We start from the raw sequence: 10,904 nt of genomic DNA, 5'->3' as shown, positions 1-10,904 counted from the left end.
AAAAAAAAAAAAAAAAAAAAAAAAAAAAAAAAAAAAGAGTGGTTTTTAAAGGGCAATAGTTCTTTCTACCTTACCTGAAGATTGGGTGGTAAGGAATGTGAAAATGCCAGGGGATGTCTAGGGCCTTAGATAGGATTTGAGAAACTTGGAAAGTAAATTCAGAACCATTGTCTGATTGAAGAGAGGCTGGGATACCAAATGGGGGGATGATCTCTTGGAGGAGGAGATCAGAGACTGTCTAAACCCTTTTGTTACTTGTAGAAAATGCCTCTACCCACCCTAAGACGGTATCCACCAAGACCAAGAGGCACTTGGCATGTCTGACAGTTGGCATGTGGGTAAAGTCAAGTTGCCAGTCAGTTCCAGGAAGGGAACCTCTAGCCTGATGGGTAGGAAAAGGGGTGCTCTGATCCCTTGAGTTGGAGTCAGACAACTGACAGATTTTTGTAGAAGCAGTGATAGATTTTAAGAAGCTTAAGTCCTCAGGAGTAGGCTTTACATGGGTCTTAACAAAAGAAGACAATGCTTGGCAGTTAGGATGAAAGAGTTGGTAAAGATAGGACAGAATTTGGCAGGTGTCAGGAGGTGAAGAAGGTAGAGATGTAGGTTGCAGTATAAGAATGTCCTGGGGAGGATGAGACAAGTCTAGGCCTCTAAGGGCCGCAGCTCTAGCAGCCTCATCAGCTTGGTTGTTTCCCTTGGAGACAATAGAGTCATTCATCTGGTAGGATCTACACTGGACAATCCCAGTGGCTGTGGAAAGATGGGAGGCTTTTAGCATGGCCATAATTTGGTTTGCATTAGTTACTGATCCTCCTTTTAAGTAACCAGCACTCCTTCCAGATAGCAGCCTGGAACAGGAGGATATGAAAAGTATATTTGGAAGCTGTGTAGATGCTGAGAGATTTTCCCTGTGCTAGTTGAAAGGCATGGGTAAGGGCTAGTAGTTCAGTCTGTTGATTAGTGGTGTGAGTATGAAGGGCCTGTGCCTCCATCACCTTGGTGTCTGACATTATGGCATAACCAGCCTTTCTAGCCCTTTCATGTAAAAAGGAGCTGCCATCTGTATACCAGGTATAGATGGCCTGAGGCAGTGTGCCCTCCTGTATATGTGAAGGATGAGGTAGTTCCTCTAAAGTTTTAGTGCAGGAGTGAGATAGGGAGTGGTCAGTATTAGGTCGAGGAAGAAGATTGCAAATATCAAGAGTCAGGAATGATTGGACTGTGAATGTGGAATCTTCTATTAGAGCAACCTGAAGAGAAAGAACCCTAGAGTGAGGTAAGAGTCTGTAAGCCTTTATAAGTTAGGAGCTGTGACAAGTTATGAGAAGAGAAGACAGTTATAGGTGACCCAAAGGTTAGGGGGTTTTTTGACTCTCGAATAAGGAGTTCAGCGGCTGCTAAGGTACAGATACAAGGTATTCATCCCTGGATGGTTAGATCTAGTTTTTTTTGACAAGTATTCTACAGGTGCAAAAGAGGGCCCCAGTTGATGACCTAAGACTCCAAAGGCAAATCCCTCTTTTTTAGTTACATAGAAGGAAAAAGGATGAATCAGGTCAGGGAGATGTAAAGCTGGGGCCTTAAGGAAAGCCTGTTGGAGCTTTTGAAAAGACTTGGTAATAGGTTTGAGAAGAGGTTTGTGGATGGAGCCTAATGTTGCTTCATATAAGCGCCGAGGAAGGAACCCATGAATGTAAAAAACTAGCTATTCCTAAGAATGATAAAGTTTCTTCCTTTATAGAAGGAACAGTTACAGACTGAATCAGATTCTTTCTATCTAAGGTAATAGCTTTGTGGATTGGGGTAATTGTTAGTCTCAAATAGGTGACCTGAGGGGTGGACACTTGGACTTTAGAAGGTGAGACCCTATAGCCTTGACTGAAGAGGAAATTTAGAAGAACAGAGGTGTCAGCTTGACTAATTTCTAGAGAGAGGCTACAGAGAAGGACATTGTCTATGTAAAGTATAACCTTAGATTTAGGGAGAGACAGAGATAGTAAGTCAGAAGCCAGGGTCTGACCCAATAAGTATGGCTATCCCAGAACCCCTGAGGTAGAACAGTCCAGGTAAGTTGGGTAGAAAAGTAGGCATCAGGATCTGTCCAGGTAAAGGCAAATATGATTTGTGACTGGGCATCTAGAGGGAAAGAGAAAAATGTATCTTTGAGATCTAGGACTGAGAAATTGGAAGTCCCTGAGCGGATAGTAGGAAGACATGTGTAAGGGTTAGCCACAACAGGAAAGGAACCACTGCAGAATTACTGTGCCTGAGGTCTTGAACCAGGTGATAGTTACCATTAGGCTTCTTAACCTGTATGGTGTTAAAGGGGGAAGAGGTAGGGTGAAGGATTGTTTTCTCAAGAGGTCAGAAATAATAGGCTTAAGTCTCCCGAGTCTCTGGACAGAGAGAGGGTATTTATTGAGCTTGGGTTATGTACCTGGTAGAGTCCAATAATTGGATGACAACAGGATAATGGTGTTTAGCAACAGAGGGGTTCTGGACATCCCAGATCAGGGATCTATCTGAGAATCTGGTAAAGGAAATAACATGGTAGTGTTAGTAGGTTTGCTGTCTAGAATGAGGAGCAGAAGAACTGCTGGCAAACTTGGGTTTAAGCAAATAGGGGGAGCAAAGGAAATAGAGGCTCCCAGCCTAGCTAGAAGATCCCTTTCCAATAAGGGGACAGGACATGTTGGCACTACCAAAAAAGAATGAGTGAGAGGTATGCCCCTAAAAATGCAACTAAGTGGTGGGGTCTGGTGAGGGAAGTAAGGTTGTCCTCCTACCCCAACAATAGGAAAACAAGAAAGAGAAGCAGGTGCCCAAAACTCTGTCAGGACCGAGTAAGGGGCTTCAGTGTCCAAGAGGAAGGAGATGGCCCACCCACATACCATCTACCTGGGGCTCCCTGCAGTGGTTGGGTCAGGGGACCTCAGGGCTCCTCAGTCAGCTATAGCCAAGCCTAGGAGATCAGCTGGAGGGTTATCTGAGAGTAATGTCCCCCTGTTCTGGGTAACATGAGGGCAATCGAGAGTCCAATGCCCCTCTTGATGGCACCTAAGGCATGGCCCCCTTGGCTTGCAGAAGTTAGGGCAAGCTTTTGCCCAGTGACTTTTTTGACCACATTTGTAGCAGGTACCTGGTGGTGTCTGAGTCTTAGGAGACCATGAGTCCAGGACAGTGGCTAGGGCTATTTGGACAGCCTTTGCCAGCATATGGTATTTTTGTTTGCAGATTTTGTCATCTCTCCCATGGTATACTTTGAAGGCCAGTGCTAAGACTTCTGCCTGTAGAGTTAGGGCTCCCCTCTCCAGTTTTTTTTTTGTTGTTGTTGTTTGTTTGTTTGTTTTGTTTGTTTGTTTTTTTGAGACAGGGTTTCTCTATGTAGCCCTGGCTGTCCTGGAACTCACTCTGTAGACCAGGCTGGCCTCAAACTCAGAAATCCCCCTGCCTCTGCCTCCCAAGTGCTGGGATTAAAGGCGTGCGCCACCACCGCCCGGCCCCTCTCCAGTTTTTTAAGTTTAGTTTTTATATCACAGTAGCTCTAGAAAAAAAAAGTAGGTGATCAGAAGTTGCTTACCTTCTGGGTTTCAGGATCCAGATTGGTATGCTGTAATAAAGCCTTTGTAAGGTGTTCTAAAAATTAAGATGGATTTTCCAGCTTGTCCTGAACAACCTCTTTGAGTTTTTCAAAATTTACTGGCTTTAAGGCTGCTTTTCTAAGACCGGCCAGAAGGCATGTAATAAACCTGTCTCTGGCTAAAATACCACCTGTGGAATTATAATTCCACCAGGGATCCTGGTCCAGCACTATCTCAGAGCCAATTGGGTATGTACTGTCTGTTTAGTGAATTCCATCTGCATGCACTCTTGCCTCTTCTCAAACTCATTTGTGTTCATCAGGAAGTAAATTATTAGTAAGAATCATGTGAACATCATGGAAAGTCAAGCTATAAGATTGAGTGATATACTGGAACTCTTTAATAAACTTGGAAGAGTTAGAAGTATAGGAACCCAGTCTACTTTCTACTTGAGAAAGTTCACTAAGTAAGAAAGGATCATGTACTCTGACAAGGCCATCTACCCCAGCAACTTCCCTTAGAGGAAGGATCGTTGCTGGGTCAGGTGTCTCTGGGGAGGAAGGACTTGGGGGTTTGACTATGGCCTTAGAGGAGATGACAGGAGTAGTGAAGGTAGCTGCCAGTGGGGGTGTTTGGAGCGACCCTACAGCTGGCACAGAAGAAGGGGAGGGGTCTGGAGAGGTAGAGCTAGCAGGCTCTTGGGTATCCTGGTGAGAAGGAGAAACTGAGGCAGCAGTTTGGGTTTTCAGCAACGTGGAAACAGGTCTGCAGTGAAAAGGAGGTGGTTCATTAACTGGATCTAGCGTTGTAGCATCATCTAGCGGAGGTTGTGTAGATTTCATGGCTAAAAGAAGTTGGGCTGGGGAACAAGAAGAGCACAGGGAAAGATTGGAGCGAAGATAGATAAATGCTTGGACATAGGACACCTTCCATTTATCAATTCACTGACAGTATGTATTAACATCCCTTAAAATAGTTGGATCTAGGGTGCCATTAGGTGGCCATTTTGAACTCCCATCTAGTTGGTACTGAATCCAGATCTTACTGCAGATATATTAATTTTGATGCCTTTAAGTCAGACATTAGCTTCAAAGATTTGAGATTTTCCAGGAGACATCCCAGTCGGGTGCTTGGAGGTATGTTCAAAGACATCGCAGCACCCATTGGGGGGTTATTGGACTCTTTGTACTAGCCCTGAGAACAGTCAAAAAAAACAAAAAACAAAAAGAAATCAGCCAGGCTAGTGGCCCAAGTCATCACAAGGGCCCCTTAGAGGCTACCCAGTAAGCCCTGGGTTTACTGTGGAAAGAGCCCTACCCTGGCACCAGGAATTTTTAAATGGCTGCAAGAAACCAAAAGGGGCAAGGTACGAGAGTTGCTTTCGAGGTAATGGTTACCCAAAGGGTCACTGTCCTAACTCATGTATATGTATATGTATATGTATACATATATGTATATGTATAGGTGGTGACATCACAGATAAAGGTGGCGGGTGAGTCTTGGCAACCGGTCTGTGAAGTCCGCCTATATGACGTCACAGGTTTCAGGGCCCTGTTGCCAACACTGTGGAAACCTTTTTGTGAAGTTGTGAAAGTGAAGCTTTAGAATGACTCTAAACTTTGGACTTTTAAACAAAGTTGAGCCTTAAAGACTGTGGAGACTTCTCAAGTTGGACTAAATGCATTTTGCATTATGATATAACGATGAGCCTATGCAGGCCAAGGAGTGAAATGTGGGTGTTGGTAATTGAACCTAGGTCCTCTTAACCCTTGAGCTAGATAACCAGCCCTGGTAAGTAAATGTAGTTTAAAAATTCAAAGCATAGTATACAACTGAATAACTCATTAATAATTAATGGTAACCCATGATGTGTATAAATCCAGTTCCAGGGAATCTGATGCTCTCTTCTGGCTTCTATGGATACCAGGTGCACAAGTGGTAAATTGACCATATATTCAGGCAAATTACTTAAAATTTAAAATAATTTTTGTTTGTTTGTTTTTGTTTTTCCAGACAGGGTTTCTCTGTATAGCTGGCCTCAAACTCAGAAATCCTCCTGCCTCTACCTCCCAAGTGCTTGGATTAAAGGCATGCGCCACCACTGCCTGGCAAAATAAATTTTTAAAATATGCTTGATAAATTACATTTATTTATTTGTATATAGAGAGGTACATATGTATAATCTAGTATGCATGTAGAGGAGGTCAGACTATTCTTTCTACTGTGTGGCTTCCAGGGATGCAACTTTTTTTGTCAGCAAGTACATTTACCTCTTGAGCCATCTCACCAGCCCCACTATGTATTGAATGTATTGGTCATAGGTGCCACAATGGAGAGAGAAGCTCACCAAGGTACTAAACCTTCATTTTCCAAAGGAAGAGAGGGGTTCAGCCTTCTTGGAAAACCTGACACCCAGCTAGTTCACTCCTGTTATTGTATTCAATCGTTACACACGGTTAATTGGGGCTGGGAAAAGTTTGATCTACCAGAGTTATCTTGCCCTTGCTACCCAAGAGATCAGACAGCACACATAAATCTCAGTCCTTTTTGACCATGACTAGCCATAACTGAAAGTAAGAACTCCAGGTTCACCAGGAGCATCTTAGGACCAAGGTTTATGCAGCAACAAGCTCTCATGTAGCACCAAGTATAGACTTTCCAGAAAGACATTTCTTCTTCTTCTTCTTTTTTTTTTTCTTTTTTTCTAGACAGGGTTTCTCTGTGTAGTCCTGGCTGTCCTGGAACTCACTTTATAGACCAGGCTGGCCTCAAACTCAGAAATTCGCCTGCCTCTGTCTCCCAAGTGCTGGGATTAAAGTCGTGCACCACCACTGCCTGGCTAGAAAGATATTTCTTCAAGGTTTAGTCTCAAATCAATTTTACAGCTTCTGTTGATTAACCCAAACACAGCAAAGGCTTTGCTACAGATTTCATCAAAGCCAAACATAAGGGCTCCCTACCACTATGCTTTATATTTCTTGTTTTTAAATCCTTCCAATAACCATGTAATAGTTATCACCACACCTAGTTTCTGGGTTTTTTCCCTTTGTGCTAAGACAGTAACTCATACAGCCTAGGCTAGCCTCTTACTTGCTATGAGTTGAGTGTGTCTTAAATTCCTGACTCTTATATCTATACCTCCTAAGTACTAGTATTACAGGCATACTTTCAGCTTATATCTAGTTTATATATGAAAAAAACATTAAATATATCTGATTATTGTAAAATAATACAGCATCATTGTTCTCTTTTATAGATCATTCACGAGAAGTCTTGGAACAATTAATAGGATCAAGAAAACTAAAGCAAGTGACTTGGACTGTTTATTGATCTTTACCGAGGCTGATCGCAGGACTTTGCCCAAGATTTGCGCTATAAATACTTGCTTTTTACTTAATTTAACACCAATTTATTATTTTATTGTCTTAGTTAAAGCTATGACTCGCAGAGAATCTGTTCAATCTTAATGTAAATGTTTGTGCTTTAATGTTAACAAGACTCAACATTTTAACACTTCTATTATCCCATATTTATTTGAGCCATTTTTTTAAATGGTGATTCTGATGTAAATTCTACTTGATGGAGACGGGGCTGGGTTTGTTTCTTTAATAACAAAAGTTTCAAATGACTTATTGTAAGCTTAGATTTTTCAAAACCTACTTTAATAAGGGTTCTCCCTTCTAGCCCACCAGTCATGAGTGGAAGTGGAAAAGAAAGGTTATTAAAAAACTGCTTAGAAATAGTTCTTTGGGGCTATTCCAGTCCTTGTTATCAGCAGTTCAGTCCTCTAGCAAAACACCAATTGGCATCAGCAGCTGCAGTCCAGTCCACTCACAAAATAGCAATGCAAGGAGAACCATCACCAGTGAAGACTAGCAAGGCCAAGAAAGGCAAACCAAGGCCAGAGCCTCATCAGCAAAGACTCATAAGGCAGAGCAAGGTGCAATGCAATGGCAATGCTAGAGCCTCCTCCCACTGTCAATGGTGATATATTTATATTCTTTCTGAACATCACATGTCTGCTTCAGCAAAACATTCTTTCACATATCTACTTTAACATTCTTTCATGTGTCTGCTTTAGCAAAACATCATATGATATAACTTAGTTTTCAAAGAAATCAGAAATTTCCACTTCAACTTATTTTACCTTTATATTCCTATTTCTAGTGTAGGTATTTGAGCTATTCTAGGAGATATGGGTAGAATTCTAAATAAAGATGTGTTTAGAAAACATTCAGCCAAAAGCAAAGTGGAACATAAGGCCTCTTACCTCTTTACAGAAACTGATATATTTATTTCACTTAAGTCAGTAGTAATAATTCATCAATTAAAATGAGACCTTCAGCTGCAAAAGTGACTCAGTGACAGAACACTTGCCTAGCTTGCATGAGGCTAGGGTTAGATTCACACACACACAGAGGCAGCCATTCAATGTGTTGACATCACTGAGGCTTCTGCTAAGACACTCATTTCACTGACTCTTATTCCCTCCAGTTCTATGGCTTAAACTCAGGGGCTCATACATACTAGGCAGACAAGGTGCCACTGAGCTGTATCCCAGGCAATTTCATTGGATTCTATGGCTGCTCTTTCCAAAGATGTGCTTTTCCTTGGCAAAATGAGTTCCCTCTTTCTCTCTCTCTCTCTCTCTCCTCTCTCTCTCTCTGTGTATGTGTTTGTGTGTGCGCACATACATATATACATTCCTACGTATATATGGATAGTGATTGTGTAAGATAATGTAATGATAATTAGTAGAAATAAGATAATTTCTACTAAATGATCTTTTTAAAATTTTCTTCCATCCTTCATCTTAATATAGGTAAACATTTCATTATTTTATTATATTGTTAGGGGTAGGTAATCTAAAACCTCATTGTTGAGTGCCAGGACTGCATTCCTGCTTCATGAATGATTAACCACAGGATAGGCTACCCAGCACAGATGGCCTATCTTGGGATCAGATATCTCCCATTCATGTGGCTGTCTTCAGGCCATTCCTTGGGTGGGAGATTTTATTGTCTTGTTCCTTGGACTTTTGGGGTCTGCTGTTAAAGCAGGTGGCTTATGGCCTAGTTTCTGACTGGAGACAAAATGGAATGAATAGGCCCCTTCATCCCTAGACCTTTATTTCTTACACCCTTACGTTTTTTGGAAGGTTTCTATTCCCAGGTTTCGGCACCATCTGATAGGTTATTTCAGCACTATCAGTGATATGAACCAATTTAGGCCAGATTAGATTTAGGCAAGTTTATTGGAAAGCTGCTCTCAGGTGGGGGAGTTCACTGGCCCCACCATGGTGAGTCACCATGGAAAAATTGGAAGGGAGGGACAGGGAACAGAAAGAGAAAGGGGTGTAGGCACTTGCAGAGAGAGAAGAGGAAAGACCAAAATGTCTGGACTATATAGGGAAAAGCCTCTGGGGGAAGGGCAGCCAAGCCCCTGGTCTGGAAAATTCAAAGTTGGAGGCAGGGTTTGCCTGGTAGGGACTAAGGAATGCTTAGAGAACCTGGAGGCCAGATCTGCTTTAGTATGTAAAATATGCACCTCAGTTTTTTGTCCTGGGGTCCAAAACCAAAGCCTGCGCTATTCCCAGGGAGTGCCTATTGATGTTGAGGCTGGAATAAAGCAGTGAATGGAGTTTGGGGATTTGTGTGACCCACTGGAGGAGGTGGGACTGCCAAAAGTAGTCTGTTACTAAGATTAGGGGATTGGTGTTGGAGGAGCTGAGAGAGCTGTGAATTCTGCCATTAGCCTACCAGCATCCCCGACCTGAGTGGCCTGCAAGTTTCCAGTGAGTGCCTGCTTGAGTTAGGGGGTAGGGGGCAGGAGGCTGGGTTAAAGCAATGAGAAGCAGGAGTGAAGTTAGGGGGATGGAGATCTGGGTGATCCATAGGGGTGGGGTAGGGGCTGTTGGTAGTCTGCTACAAAGCAGGAAATGGAGCTGAGGGAGAGGTGAGGATCTGAAGTTTTCCTACCTGCTTCCCTAGCTGCATGTTTACTTTTTTTTTTTTTAAGAATTATTTATTTATTTTAGGGTTAGGGTTAGTGGCTGTCTTCAGACAGCACCAGAAGAGGGCATCAAATCCCATTAAAGATGGTTGTGGGCCACCATGTGGTTGCTGGGAATTGAATTGAAGGGTGAAAGAAAAATTTTAAAAGGATCATTTAGTAGAAATGTATAATGTATAAACTTTTACTTAAAGGGCATGGGAAATTTTCTCTGAAACGAGCCAAGAATGTAGGCCAGCTAGTTCTAGGAACCGGATGGCCACAAAAGCAGGATGTAAGTCATCTAGGTGGTTCCAGGAAACGGTCAACCACAAAGTGAATGACGATGACAAAACCACATTCTTGAGAATAATGAGTATGCAGGATGTTTTCCACATGACCCTAACTAAATCATGGGTTGGGTCCCTCTGAAATTTTCTACTGTTTGTATGTTATGTTCCCTTGGTAACCCCCTCACTTCCCCTAGTTTGTGGTTTTTCCCTTTAAATACCCTACACTTCTTGTGCTCTGGGTCGAGCTCCTCTGTCAGCTCCTCTGTCATGAGCTCGGCCCCAGTGCACTGGTTTCCCTGAATAAACTTCATGCTGTTTGCAGCAAGATCAGTCTCTTGTGAGTCTTTGCTTTGGGTGGCCATGTTCTCCCGTGACTTGAGAGAGGGTCTCCCCTCGCCCCTCGGGGGTCTTTCAGAATCAGGACCTGTAGGAAGAACAGTCAGTGCTCTTAACCACTGTGCCATCTCTGCAGCTCCCATGTTTACATTTCTAAGCCCCAGTAGATACTAATGACAATGTCACATAGCAGGAGTTGATTCATTGGGTAATTGCAAATCCTCCAACTTCCAAAGGTCCAGGATCAGAAGTACAGAACTTCCAAGATTACAGTGCATCTGGCTCAGTTGATACTTTGCCTAGTTTGTACAAAGACCTGGGTTCAATCCCTAATATTGCATAAATCAGGATCCAGCAATTAAGGTAGAGGCTGAAAGATGAATTCAAGGCCATCCTCAGACACATAGTTGGACACAAAACAACAAAAACCATCTAAGACAATATTCTGCATCCTTAGCCCCCAAATTCCTATATAATTACCGTAGGTTTTTTTTTTTTTTTTTTTTGCTACCTCTCTGCCTTTTAGATCTAATCATATCCATCATAGTATCCTAGTGTTTATTGTTAGAAAGTATGGCCAGGCAGTAGTGGCGCATGCCTTTAATCCCAGCACTTGAGAGGCAGAGGCAGGCGATTTCTGAGTTCGAGGCCAGCCTGGTCTACAGAGTGACTTCCAGGACAGCCAGGGCTATACAGAGAA

At 42.7% G+C, this 10,904-nt stretch overlaps 2 protein-coding genes across 5 annotated transcripts in view; one reads left to right on the top strand and one right to left on the bottom strand.

The window, feature by feature from the left end:
- The window catches only part of Amn1 (antagonist of mitotic exit network 1 homolog), a 54,697-nt gene extending 47,492 nt beyond the window's left edge, over positions 1–7,205 (top strand). The window contains exon 7 of the mRNA XM_031383985.1: positions 6,841–7,205. Within this exon, the coding sequence (XP_031239845.1) occupies positions 6,841–6,914 (74 nt within the window). The 3' untranslated portion in view covers positions 6,915–7,205. The remainder of the gene's footprint in view (positions 1–6,840) is intronic.
- The window catches only part of Etfbkmt (electron transfer flavoprotein subunit beta lysine methyltransferase), a 25,218-nt gene that overhangs the window by 2,117 nt on the left and 12,197 nt on the right, over positions 1–10,904 (bottom strand). Inside the window, exon 6 of one of the 4 annotated variants that reach the window (XR_004122400.1) lies at positions 2,441–2,533. The exons of 2 other annotated variants lie outside the window; for them this stretch is intronic. Coding sequence is in view for 1 of the 2 variants with exons in the window: in XM_031383989.1 (XP_031239849.1) it covers positions 2,514–2,533 (20 nt within the window). In the remaining variant the exon portion in view is untranslated. Of the gene's footprint in view, positions 1–190; positions 2,534–10,904 lie in introns of those variants that run through there. One more of the 4 variants, XM_031383989.1, reaches the window with a different exon arrangement.

This window comes from Mastomys coucha, unplaced genomic scaffold (genome assembly GCF_008632895.1).
Source record: "Mastomys coucha isolate ucsf_1 unplaced genomic scaffold, UCSF_Mcou_1 pScaffold20, whole genome shotgun sequence".
NCBI classification, from domain to species: Eukaryota; Metazoa; Chordata; class Mammalia; order Rodentia; family Muridae; genus Mastomys; species Mastomys coucha.
The sequence above is the reverse complement of the archived record's forward strand: the minus strand, read 5'-3'. Positions and strand labels throughout refer to the sequence as shown.